The sequence below is a fragment of the Vigna umbellata genome, chromosome 8, assembly GCF_029865625.1.
Source record: "Vigna umbellata cultivar VRB3 chromosome 8, Vumbellata_1.0, whole genome shotgun sequence".
Taxonomy (NCBI): Eukaryota; Viridiplantae; Streptophyta; class Magnoliopsida; order Fabales; family Fabaceae; genus Vigna; species Vigna umbellata.
The window spans coordinates 31,683,819-31,698,730 of NC_142172.1; the positions used below are offsets into that span (position 1 = coordinate 31,683,819).

Genomic DNA, 14,912 nt, shown 5'->3' on the forward strand with positions numbered 1-14,912 from the left:
CAATTTCGGCATTTTTTTGGAACGAAAATATATTTTAACAACTTTTTTTATAATAGTTTGTGATTCGTCCTTTCAAATATACGTACCAATAAATCAGTAACACGTTATTTATTATTAAAAAGTTGTTATCAGAGTACAAAACCGAATACTGAATATTAGATGAGTTTATTTGAATAATTAAATTTTGAAGATTTTATATCTGTAATTTAAACAAACAGTTTTATTTTTTGAAAAAATTGACATTTAAACACATGGGAGGATTTTATATGGATCTTATTTTTAACTTAATAAATTTTAACATACACTTTATATTTACTCATCTACTACTTTACTTTTTAATTTTTTTAATAAATACAAAAATTAATCTTTATAAATATAAAAGTTAACTTTTTATGATCAAAATTTTCTTAAAGTTGGATTCTGAACCGGTGCAAATTGGTGTTAAAAAAAATTTCCATTTGAAATAGCTGTAAAAGTGCTCAACTTTTAAAGCTGAAGCTGTTGTGCCATGTGGTAATTGCTTCTGCTCCACCAGCAAGATTAATTACAAAGCTTCTATCTCTAAAAATTTCCTACTAAAACACTATCAGAACGAAAACCAAACATCAAGCATGCCGGAAAAGAAAAAGTTATTGAAATCATTTTACTTTAAGGTTGTGTTGAAGTTATAGTTTGCACACCCAACCAAAGATAAAACGACTCTTTTTCCATTTCTACCAAATCATCATCTGGGATACAAAATGTTATCCAAACCCTACCCGATCATGATTTTGCCAAATTCGCTATTTAGTGGTGGTAACTTCAAACTTCAAACTCCAAATTAAGATTTTGCGAAACAATTTTTTATTTTTGTGAATCAAGTTGAAGCACCTCTAGGATTTAGAAGTGTACACTTCGTGGACAATCTAAAATCCGAATAATTTTTCTTACAATCATTGTTCCTCACTACTCTCTCTCAGCCTTATCTGTAAAGTTGGTCCCTGGTTGTGTTAGAATGACATCAAATTCACTAAGAGTCCACTCTGCTACTTCATCTTTGTCGCTTACAAATATCTCGGTACCAGAATCAATAGATGTCCACACCCTTTTGGCAGGAGGAGTTCCTGGGTCCTGCATCACACGAGAAGATAAGTTATAATGCGTGGTGACTCATTAGATTCCAAATCCTACAATAGTAGTTCAATTATTGACCTGATAAAAGTAGAGTCTACTTGATAGCCCTCCAACATCCAGTTCCCAAGTCCGTGCATCCCCCACCCAACCATCACCTTTTTTAGTGGGATAGCCATATTCACCCCATATAGGGTGAGGCAGCAACTGAACAATCTCTTGTGCATGAGGGTTGCTGTAAGGGTCACATGTGCTCACTGGCTGCTCCAAGTGTTCGGCATTCCCAGGAGCACAATAGAAGTGATATGCTGAGTAGGGGAAATTGGCTGTGTCATTTCTGTAGATTTTTTTGTTGTCTGGAGTGATATGATATGGTGGACAGTTAGCCAAGCCTTTGGGGCTGCACCAAGCTGGGGTTTCAGGGTTGATGATCATCTCACTGTATCTGGTGACATCAGTGAGTACATCTCCATCACAAGGAGCACCGTTGTTCTTCCAACAGCTTCCAATGTCTAAAAGGTAGAATTGACTCTTCGAACCTCCCCCCTGCTTGATATCCATCCTCAGCTTCACCTTGAAATTTGGTGATTCCGGAAGCTGAATCACGAACCAACCCAAATGGTTAATCATCAAATTTTAACTAGATTGTATGGTTTTCTTATTAAACTATCAGTTAAACAGAAATGGAAATATTGAAATTGGACTTTGAAGGAAATGTTTATCTTGAACTCACAGTTTTTAGCATTCCCCTTGTGTCATAGTGGTAACCTCCAGAGAATCCTTTGGTTGCATCAGCTCTAAGGTACAACATCAACCAAGGGTATTTCTTTGAAGTCTTTAGCTTGTGTTTGAACTTCCAACTTCCAACATTAACTTTCTTCTCCCAAACTACCTCATAGTAAGATGCACCATCGTGTTCACCCCCACAATCAGAATCCAAATCATAAGTACCGCTGAATCCCCCTGACATTCTTCCATCTTTGAGCTGTGTCTGCTGATGGCACAAGATGGGTTGGTTCATGCACCCTTGTCCAAAACAAGGAAACCGTCCCGGACTAAAAGGGGGTACCTTTTTTCCATCCTTAGGACACAACCCAGACGTGGTGTCGTAGTTTCCATTTTTCAGCATTACCATCCAAAATTGCCATGGCCTTGGGGTGTCTGCAACTTCACACAAAGAACCCAAATACAGTTCCTTTTCAGCTGCATAAAGGTCTGTATCATTGATATTTTGTAACTTTAGGCCAGGAAACGACTCCCCCACGCCAAGGCTGTTATCAGCTTCTGTGACCTTGTGAATCAGAGAACCTGGCCATCACAACCACTCACAATTCTCAACAAAAGAAAGCACAATGCAGATTTGTTAAAAAAAAAATAACAAAAAAACTAAAGTATGTGGGAGATTACAGAATCAGAAGACAACATAACATGCAGAACATGTGACACAACATTGAAGATCAAACATACAATAAACTGAAGTAATAAAATTTATAGGACTGTGTTTGTGTGTCGTGTGATTTGGCTTACCCGAAAGATCAAAACAGTCAGCAGCTCTCGGGCTACCCATGTCAGGAGCTTCTTCACCAACTTCGTTGCAGAAGTTCCAAGCTTCAAAGGCCACCCTCAGACCATCTCTCTTCATTCCTGGGTCTCCTACAGCTGAGACATGACTCTGCTCTGTGGACACCAGAGAGGCACTGAAAACAAGCACATTGATGAACAACACAATGAACATTTTCTCCATTGGGGGTTCAGAGGCAGAGGAGCATGGTAGAGGGTCTAATCCAATGTTAGGAGCACTTTCTCCTTCTAGTTTCGGGTGAAACTTTCTTACCTTCTAAGTGCCACTCCTTCACCAAATTATTTTATTTTGTTAGTACTGAATGAATAGGTGTCGTTAATGAGAAATTTATAACCACAGATGGATCTCTGTCAAACGGAGTAGACTAGGATAAGTCCAACTCATATGTCACACCGGTGATGCATCATTTGTTACCGTCAGATGTAAATATACTTTTATGGGAATAAATCATGTGGATGTTTTATTGAGTAGATTGAAAATTGCAATTTAGTCCTCATGTCATTAACGGTACTTTTGTACAGCTAAGTTTATTGTAAAATGAACCATAATCAATTCAAGTTCAGTTCTGTTTGCATCGATGAGCCCGTTTTTGCCTGTTTCAGAGTATCTAGATTTTGGACCATCTCATATAAGCTTCCTTATCTATCAGTATTAACATAATATCAGATCAAGAAATTTGATATGTGTTTTCTCAATCCTCTTAATATATGTTCTTTTTACAACTCTCAGAAAATGTTATATGTTTTGCTCTGTTTGATGAATTGTTAGTTCATTTTTTGTCTTTATTGATAAATTAATACAGGTTCTGTTTCACTAGTAGATATTATTTTTTCTGGTACGTGGGGATGGATCTTGTGAGAAAAGTTTTTCTATAGAAACATCCAGGATTAGGATGTTCAATAATCTCAAACTGGCAAATACTGACAGAACTAGTCATCATTTGACAGAAAATACCTTTTTAAAATGGATAAAAATATATTTAAAAATAAAAAACACTTTCTTAAAAAAGTGGTTTTAATGTGAATGTCATGTTCAGGAGATCTTTAGATGGTTAAATATGTGTTTTAATTTTTAACTTTAAAAGCAAAATTAAAATTTATTTTTGTCTTAAATGTTAATACATTTGTTTCTAAATTTTAAAAATAATGAATACAGTTTTCTTAATTAATTGATATTCAATTTTTTAACATGTTGAAAGATATTTTAGATTAATATTTAAGTTAAAATATATTAAACAATGTAAATAACTCACATATTGTCCCGAAACAATTCATACTTTGAAGAGACAACTCACATAGGAAAAACATGTTTGACAATGTCAAAAAATATTTAATTAAAATAATTTTATTTATTATTTTTAAAGTTTTGAGGATAAAATATATTAAAATTTAGAAGAAAAAGTTAATTTTGCATTTAAATTTAATAATAACATATTTAATCATTTTATATAAATTTAATAAAATTCCTTATTTTATCTTACTTACAGGTCATTATGCAAACAATTTTTAGGTAAAACTCAAAAAGAATGATGTAATTTGATATAGAGATTCTAGTAAATCACACCACCCAAGATCACATTGACCCACGAGAATTCCAATATGTCGTTCCCATTTTATAAAGGATAATGATACTTTGACAACATTTTAAAATCATCTATGTGTCATTATGTGATTGGTCTAAAATTACTCTACAATTAATAATAATAATCATAAAAACCAACATGGAACAATCACATAATAATATATGATGTTAAAATGTTGTAAAAAAATGTTATCAAAGTATCATTATCCTTTTGTAAAACTGGTTATAAACAAAATTTACTCTTTATTTATTTCAAAATTTGGTTTTGGAAGGTAAATTTGAAATATTAGTTAGTATAGAGTGTGTATAAAAAGAATGACCTTGATAAGGTAAATAAAAATAAATCAATTAAAGGTGTTTATTTTAGAAATTTTTAAATTAGTTATAAATTAGCTTAGGAGTGATAACTTATTTAATTTTCTTGTATCATTATCTCTCATATTTTAATGTGTTTCTTTGATGTCCTTAATTTATTTTATTTATTATTATTTCAATCTTACAAGCATAATTAATTATTTGATTATATAATGTATTTGGGAAGTTACCTTTTAATTTCTTATGCATGTGAAAATAAAGAAAAATTAATACTACAAATTGAAGTAACAAATATTTCATTTTATGATTCTATGTGAAAATTGCACACAATAACAATTATAAAATGTTTAAATTGCGAAATTAAAAAAGTAAATTTTGAAAAATATATGAAAATTAAATTTTTGGGAAATTTTTAACTTACTTGAGAATTTATAATACTTTTTAATTTTTACATTGTAAAAATTGAAAATTGAAAATAATTTTTGAATTATACAATTAAAAGTTAAATAATTTTTAAATTATACAATTTAAAAGTTAACTTTAAAAAAAAAAGAAATGATTTTCAAATTACACAATTCCATAAAATTTTGAATTATATAATTCAAAACTCATTTTTCATTTTCATATTACACAATTTAAAGAGAACAAAATAAGAAATTTGTTTAAGTAACAGTGAAATAAATTTATGAAGCTACAAAAAGAAGCTGCCCACTTAAAATTATAGACAAATACCTGCAACAGTGAAAGTAAATAAAAATTTAGAAAACTTAATGTTACTGTAAAAATTTAGAAAATTAATGTTACAGGCATTTATGGAAGAAAAGGAGAGAAGAGAAACAGAGACACATGAAAAAAAAAAAGAAGTAAAAACAGATATAGTAATATCTGTTTTCCTTAAACATGTTTCATCCAATTTCAGTGTATTATTTATACTTAGTAAATTATATATTTATCATCTTATTTATTTTATTTCTTTATTTTATAATTATTTAGTAAAATGTTTTTAACTTCATGTTATTGATTTATTCATATCAATGTTATATATATATATATATATATATATATATATATATATATATATATATATATATATATATATATATATATATATATATATATATATTTCCATTTAGTAATTTATTTTTAATTATGTACTTTATTCTGCTTATTTATTTAGTTATATTTATATTTAGTTTATATTGACACTCATTCTATTTATTTTATTCATTTACTAGTGAAAATATGTTCGTTCATTTTTTTTATTATAGTAAAAGTTTTAATAAATTATAAAAGAAATATTGATAAATTATAAAATAGTTTTTATAAAAAGGTAATTATAAAATTAATAATTTATATAATCTTATTATAAATATTTTTTATTATGTTAATCATTTTTTTATTTGAGTTAAAATATAGTTATGTAAATTTGAAAAATAGTTTTTATAAATTTAGAAAAATATTTATATTTTATTTTGATATATTATGATTTTATTTTATATTAATCTCATATTTATATTTTAGTATATGAAAAATAAAATTTAAAAATCTTACTTAGTAGATAGAGTTGCCAAAGATTTCAAACCCTTTCTAGATAATTATTACAATAGATCTTTTGTGAAAGTTAGAATAATAATATTATTAATATTTATGTAACCTTTCAGATGAAGAGTTTCTCAGCTCTTATTTTTTTATATTGTCCCACATCTTCCCATTATTTTAAAAGAAGAATCATGGTAACTTTTATATACCTCAGCTTATATACCAACACTCATTAATATGTTTCTATCGGTCATACAAAAATCAATAAAAATATTGATACAATGATAAAATTCTCTCTCGTTCTCCAAATATTAAGATAGGTTAAATTAATATATATATATATATATATATATATATATATATATATATATATATATAATAATTAAATATAATTTAATTATCTCTTAGATTATAATTAAATAAAAAACCTGACTATAATGGACTTCACATCGTACCTTTTAGGAAACTCTACTTCTTAAAAAAAGAATGAATTGAACATTGAACTCAAAACCAACAAACAATAATACTAATAAATATTAATATTTTATGCATGACAACTCTAACATTACATCAAAACCATACAGAAAAAAAGGAGAATTTGAAAATCAAAGAAACTAAATAATATATATCCTAATCAAAATTTTGTTAGTTAAGTTATGTCTACTCTTAGTTGTCTTCTAGCTATTATCTTTAAAAGGAAAAGAAAAAAGTAAAGCATGGTTAAAAAAATTTAGAAAAAAATAGAGAGAAAGTAGAAAGCTGAATTTTTTTTTTTTAAAAAAAGGTAGTTTAGACAAATGAAGAATAAAATTATATAATATGTAATTCTAAACTTAAAATACAATTATAATTTTAAATTTTATCTTTTATAAAAATGAGTTTATAAAAATATTTTGTTAGATCCAAATAAATATTTTTAAATAGTTTTAAAAAAGTTAGTGAATAATTGAATATTTTGTTTTATTTAAGGAATAAATAAGACAATTTTTTAAAACTATAATAAATGTACATATATAAGTTATAAATAAGTTTGTAGTCTCCAACTTTACATGTGAAATTATAATTTTTTTATATGAAATTTTATATATTTTGATCCTAATTAATATAGTTATTTTAATTCAACAATGTTAATTTTTTTTTATATATATTAAATGGTGTTTTAGATTGGCATTTTAACTTAAATGTCGTTTCACACTTTAAAAAAAAATATAATTAAGTTAGGAGGATTATATTTTTGTTTATTTTTAAAGTTTTAAGATAAGTTGTATTAAAGTTTGGAACGAAGAAAATTTTAACTTTGTGTCAATTTAAAAACTAAAAACATATTTAACTTTAAAAGATAATCATGTTAATAGTAATGTTATAGAAGAATAATATATATTTTGTAATTTTTATAAAATCTACATAATAAAGACTCTTTATTTTTATTTTTCGATTTGTTTCCTTATAACCATAGAAAGAACTTTGGTTATGTAGATATAGGTTTTCTTTTCTTATATTTTGATAAAAAGAAATTGTTTATAAGGAAAAGTATGTAACTTACCTTTTCTATGTATAAAAAAGAAAAGTCAGATTAAATATACTCTAAGATCATTCTTCATTATGAGAGTCATGAAACTTTTATTATCAACTCATTTCATGTTTGAATGTTATTATTTCATAATCAATAATTTTGATTGTTTAAGGTGTACATTTTTTGTATTTTATTAATAGTAAGAATGGAAATAAGAATAATGTATCACCATCGCATCTAATAATATTCTTAATAGACAACCTAATTAAAGTATTCTTAAAAATTAAAAGTTAATTGTGTTTATCAAGGAAGTTTATTTCTGATACTCAATTCTACAATATGTTTTAACAGGGTTAAATATGATTCTAATATCTTAGCTTTGATAAATTTATCTTTGTCCAAGATTTGATACATTTTATCATCGCTTTTTTCAAGAGAAAAATAAAGTAAATTAAAATTATTGGAGGATATATAAAAAACCATTAAACCTGTAAAAATATATTACATTAGATGCAGAGTCAAAAAGAGTGGTTTAAGATGCATTAGACAAAGTGATGGTGAAAAGAACCTCTATGATGGTGGCACATCGTCTATCCACAATAAAAAAAATTCAGATGTTGCTTTGTCAAAAATGGAGTCATTATGGAGAAAAGAAAACATGAAACACTCATTAACGTCGGTGATGGATTTTATGCTTCCTTAGTCCAACGTCACACAAGTTCTTCGACACCTTGAATTTTGTTTGGACAAAACTACGTATATATACTCTTTTTGGTACTTTCATTTTACGATTTATATGTAATATTTAATCAATCATAAAGGGAATATTAGAGTGTCACTAATATCATTTGTGTAATTTCATACTTATCTTTTCCATTTTTCCTTCTTATAAGTCGGTACCACATTATAAGATTGCGAGTCTTAATATTTGATACAAGAAACAACTAATTACTTGATTAAAATTAATAAAAATATATTTTTGAAATATTCATATATTAATAATTCAAAATAATAATTAAGTTTAATAACACTTTGCATAATTTATCGGAATAGTTTTTGTTAGATATAGTTTTGACTAGCCCTACATTAGGCTACTAAAAACTTACCCGAATCTCGCATAAGAATGTGTGAGCTAGTTTTGCTAGACTGCCTCCCATAATGATTGGTTTATGGACTTACAGACCCGTAAAAAAATACCAGAAAAAAATATACAATATTATAATATTAATCTTGTTTTAAGGTTTCTTATTTTGTCACTCATATCAATCTATTATTGACAATAAAATTTAAATAAATTAAATAAACATAGGATTATAACATCACATGAATATGTCAAAGTTAATTTTTTTATGAACAAGAAAACATAAAAATAAATTATTGTCTAAGCTACCAATAAACTAAAGCATAATCCTTGCTAAATGTAAAAATAAATTATTTTCTAAGCTACCAATAAACTAAAGCATAATCCATGCTAAATATAAGTGAATTACTCAAAGATTCAAGGATAAAGTGAAGGAATAAAAAAAAGTAAAAGTTTGATCTATAATTAGGTTTATGTTTTTTAAATAGATTTAATGTGGTATGATATGTTTAATGTTAATATCTTTTTGGAAGGTGACCACATATAAGTTTTTTCTCGAAGAGCTCGTGAATAATTTTTTAATTTTGTATGAATTGTCGAGACTTGACACCACATTCAACCTAAAACCCTAAAGCTTGATATTTATTAGTTTTATTTTTATTTATATATCATTCAACTTTCTTATTTATACTCAATATGGAACTTTGAACTCATACTTATATTCCTAACAACTTAAGGTTAAGAGGATTGAGGCATGATCAACATGGTGTGAATGGTGGAGTTGTATTGCCATAAAAGTAGGGGTTTGAGATGGAGAAGAGGGTTCAAACATGTGATCATCTTCTAAATATGCTAACACTAATTTAATAGAAAGAAATCATATTGATTCTATTTAAAAATATAGAAAATAAACTAAAAAAGCATTGAAAAAAATGAATCATAAGTCTAAATATAAAGACCAAAAAATATATAAATCATATATAAATCCATAAATAAAAAATAAACTTATATTAAACATAATATTTTTATTAGATTTTAACACTGCACTCATTTTGTACATTAGATATTAGGTATGTAAATCTTGACTAGTTCAATGAGTGCAAGTTTAGATGTACCCATATTCGCACTTTAACACGTTATTTGATAATACAATAAATTTCCTTCCTTTCAACTTCTCCTTACTTCTGTTCGTTTCTACAGAAACTACTGTTTATACCAATTTGTGAAGACAGATTAAGAACAAAAATGATGTTCGTTTTGATTGATTTGTGAGGAAATAAGAGCGAGGAAATGTGAGATTGCTTTATTCTTCAATCATTACATAAGAGGTATGATTTGAAGGGATTGATGAGAAATTCTCGTATCTATCCTCCCTTGCCAATTCATGTTTAGGTGTGAAAGGAGTGTTTCTCATCTTTAATAATAATAATAATAATAATAATAAATATAATAATAATAGTAATAATAATAATAATGATAATAAATATAATAATAATAGTAATAATAATATTAATAATAATAATATTATTATTATTAAAATAAAAATAATAATAATATTATTATTAAAATAAAAATAATAATAATAATAATTATTATTATTATTATTTCAATTTATTAAATTACTATTTTTTTTACATTTTAAAAATTAATTTTTTTTCTCCTTATGAATATTTTTAGAATTAAATATAAAATTAACAAGTATCATTTTATATTACTTTAACAACTAGGGGTATTTTTATAATCTTCAATTTCTATCAATTAAACAAATTTTTTTATCTATCACATTAATCAAATCCTACACTAATTCTAAGAAACTTTACTTTCAAATTCACTTTCAATTACCTCCAAATTCATTCAAATAAACAACAAAAAAATTTACTCTCAAATCCCCTCAAATTCATTCACTCACTCTCCCCCAAATCATCTCCTCCAAGTGAACACAGCCTTAATGTCTCTTATCCACATTCTTATTTTTGTTAATGACTAATTCATTTCAATATATTTTATCTTTCTTATTTTAAAATTCTAATATTACTTTTACTTTTGTAAATATTCTTATAAAAATTATGAGAATTAAATTAGGTAACTTTTTTAATTTTTAATAAAAAAACGTCATTTAATGTTAATAAATAATAAAACATAAAATTAAATATTATAAAGAATAAAAAATCTAATTAAAATTAGTGGTATTAACAATAACACTTTATTAACATTCAATTTTGCCCGGACCAAAAATGTTTTTTAAAAAATAAGTATTTAAATAGGTTTCTTAAATAATATATACATATACATACATTTGTATTATATATATATATATATATATATATATATATATATATATATATATATATATATATATATCAATAATAAACTAATTAATTTTTTTTAGAAAATTAGGAAATTAAAACAATTAGAAAATGAAAAATTTTAAATAAAAATAGTAAAAATAATTTATAAAAAAAAATGAAAGCATATAGAAATAAAAGAAAGAGAGAAAGTAAAAAAAAAAAGAGATAATTTTTATTAAAGTTGGAACCATTTAATTTGTTTTCCTTCTTAATCGACCTAAGTTTGTTATATACAGCCATGCCATGCAGGTGGTTTTAGTCACCTAAAGACACATCCTTATTCATATATGTTTTCCTTCAAAATTATTTCCACTCTTGTCTTGTCAGGTGTTAGAAATAATTTTAAAATTTTGGAGGGAGGCATTGGTAGCGGCGGCGGAGAAAAAAAGAAGAGGTATGAGAAAGGAGTCTCTAGAGATCGAAAGGAAAACATTGTGATTCTGGAAACATCACATAAGGAAGGTTTTTCGTTAATTCTCTATCTTTCTTTTTGCTTTGCTATTGTCATTAACGGTTTGTTCTTCGTCAAGAACATTTGTTGGTTTATTTGCTTGTACCTCTGTCATTTGTCATTTCGTTCGTCGTTGGAGGTTTCTCTTTCACCGCGAGTAGGTTTCTCTTTCTGTTCGTTCCCCGATTCTCTTTTGCTCTCCCAAAAACACAACTTTCGATCTTTATTTTTCTCCTCTCTCTCCTTCTCTCATTTTCATTTAAGTGTATATACACGTCTCAACGTCTTCTTTGTTCGTGTTTTCGTGAGTATTACAACACATATTTCCCGAACATCAATCTATTCAAAACATAAACTCAAATTCAATCCACTCATTTTCAGAATCAGAGACCAAAAGAACCAAAAAAACCTAAATACTAAACCAGATTAACCTCTGGTTTGAATCCGTAGCATCTTAGCCTGTACGGTACTGCATCATTCTGATAACGGCTATCACTGGAAAAATGCGTGGATCTTCGCGGAAGCAAAGAGATAAGTGTCATTGATGGTGTTGTCTTCGTTCACGAGATTGTCATGATCGAAGCGAAGCGGCGTTCGAGAATCTAAATTTCACGAGATAAGTTGAATTGAGGTTTAAAATTGTAAATATGGTCTTAATTGTGATTTTTGGGATTGGCAATGTGAAGTGGCACTCTTGGTTCCAATGAGTCATTTTAAGCAAATTGGTCTTATTTTTATTTGTGTGGGGAGAAAAACAATTTATTGTAGGATTAGGGTACTTCTTGTTATGTAAAATCTCAGGTCTAGTTTATATAGACTCGTTGAGCGAGCAAGTGAGTGCCAAAATTTATGTTGACAGAAAGGCAAGGGAGGCTTTATTGTTGGGTGAGCCAACTTCTAGTTGGGCGAATATGTGTTTCCTAGATATCCTGGGAAAATTGGGATTCCCATTTACTTAACCATTGGATTGAGTTGAAATTTCAGAAAATGATCCTAGATATATGAATCTTCACTTTGATTGTTGGAAATTTTGATTAGACATTTATGGTTAGAGAAATTGTTTTCATCGTTTGTATATACTTAATGAAAATATTTTAATTGAATATTATGTTAATGTAATGAGAAATAAATGATGAATTATTAACATGTAAATTGAAATAAATAATATATGATTTATGCTATGAAATGAGTTTGGATTGAGGTAAAATACATAGGTATGATATGGTGTGATGATTTAAGATAGTATGAGAATGTGATAAATGAGTTATGTGTGATATGTTTTTCTTTGGTTTCTTTTTTTGTGATTGTATTGACCATATCGGTAATGTTTGTTTTAAATTAAGATAAATATGAATGGAATTATGAGGTAATGATTCTTAGGATGGGAACACTACAATAATTTGGTTTAGTGTGGGGTGTATTGACAATAAAGATTGAAATAAGATCATCTTAACTCTACTAGTAATTTGACTCATGGATGACAATAATTAATTGTAAGAGTCGATGGAGGTTCATATGTCTAGGGTGAGTCAACATAAGTCTAGCTCGTGAGATATAGATTTTACCCTGTCATGCTCTATGGATTGTGGCATACATGCTATGGTTATAACTAATGAGAAATAGGAGTGAATGAGTAATGTCACATGTATGGTCTTAGGGAGTTAGTCAATACATCAGTTTTTCAAAGGTTGTGTCACTAGTTATTGGCATATGAATGGTCATGAGAGCCTTTAGATTTGATGCAAATTGTATAATTTCTTAAAGTCGTGTGTTTTTTTTTATGAATTGTTAGTCTATTTTCTTTTTTATTTAAACTTATAAGTTTTAAATTTACATTAACTTACCTTATTTTTTTGTGTTTATTTGTGATTTATTCACTTGCAATGATATGTTATACATGAAGAGACGAGGATACATGTAGAAGAGTTGAAAAGTAGTGAGATTATTGATGAACGATTAAGAGTATAGTTTTTACATCGATATACAATTTTTTTATTGTATGGCTCCATCAATGGTTTGAAAACTTATTATATTTTGAGAAGTTCCATGAGATTCAAATACTGTAAATATATATTATATGTTGTGTTTGGTTTATTGCTTAATACCTAAATTGTAACAATTCAATTATAGTAATATAAATCTACTGAATTGGAATGTTACAAAAAGAAATCCATTTTACTTTATTGATCACTTAATTCGCTTATCTAAACTCTTTGCTTATATTAGTTACAATAAATCGTGTTCCATAATAAAAATTGTCAAGCAAGTTTGTAAAATAAAATAGTAGATGCATTCCTTGTGAATAATGTCACTTACATTAAAAAAAATACTAAAACTTTTTATTTTAATTCAATTATTAATGAGTTCAAGAATAAAAAAAATTATGTGTGCGCGTTATTTCGTTTATAGTTATAATTATATTAAATTATTTCTTTTTTATTGTATTAATGATAATGATAAAATATAAAATACAATAACTTGTTTTTTTTTCCAAAATATTAATCAAGATGCTTTTGTAATATACATATATGTATATCATATAGAAAAAGATAAAGAATTGAATAGATTATGTACTGTGCTATGCATCTAATTAATTATAGTATATTATCAACATTTTTTTGTTAATATGCTCGTGTTTCTCATTTGTGTGGTATGTTAATTCATCTAGCACATACAAGTTGATTGTTGTATTTTGAAGAAATTAGACACTGTATTCCTAAAGCATGCATATAGATTTATTATGTTAAGACTAGAATATTCTTCATTTTGTTCGATATGTTGGATAGATTAATATACTTTGTTTTACCTAAAAATTGACGTGTTAAGGTAAATTGAAACCTTTTAATGTTACTATTTGTGTTATAATAAAAAAAAAAGTGGATGACTCCTCTTTCATGCGTTCTATTTTGAAAAAGGAGATCACATGATATCCGCACCTTGCATGCTTGCGATTCGTGAGCTTTCAACAATTTTGTTGCTTTCCGTTTATTTTATTTTTTTTTCTACTTTTTACTGTACCCACGGAAATTATGCTTAAAGTTGAATCTTCATTTTCTTTTTATATTTTCATTTTATAATAGTTTCCTTTCTTTCTTTAATTAATTGCCACGGTTAATATAACATTATATTTAATAATATAAAACTATAAATAAGATATTATAATAATATTAATAAAACACAAATAAATGTAGTATTAATACAATTATCTAGAAGTAGTAATTATAATAATATAATATATTTAAAGAAACTAAAAAGAACAATAACTCTTCAAAAATTAATTTTTATATAAGAAAACAAATACAAGTTATGGAACTACTCTACATTATTATCACTTTCTTTTAGAAACACATCACTACCTATTTTTTCATCTACATATTGCAAAATAGATAAAT

The 14,912-nt window shown here is 26.5% G+C and overlaps 1 protein-coding gene across 2 annotated transcripts; it reads right to left on the bottom strand.

Moving 5' to 3' along the window:
* Positions 1-686: 686 nt before the first annotated feature.
* LOC124840452 (uncharacterized) lies at positions 687-3,201 on the bottom strand. 2 transcript variants are annotated; one of them, XM_047316512.2, is made up of 4 exons: positions 2,638-3,176; positions 1,844-2,418; positions 1,192-1,707; positions 687-1,110 (listed from the first exon to the last, which is right to left on the bottom strand). In XM_047316512.2, the coding sequence occupies exons 1-4, from the start codon at positions 2,852-2,854 to the stop codon at positions 946-948; spliced, it is 1,473 nt and encodes a 490-aa protein (XP_047172468.1). In that variant the 5' UTR covers positions 2,855-3,176; the 3' UTR covers positions 687-945. The 2 variants fall into 2 exon arrangements, with proteins under 2 accessions (XP_047172468.1, XP_087953483.1); XM_088097357.1 differs by lacking the exon at positions 687-1,110 and having other exon boundaries at positions 1,180-1,707; positions 2,608-3,201.
* Positions 3,202-14,912: the final 11,711 nt, after the last annotated feature.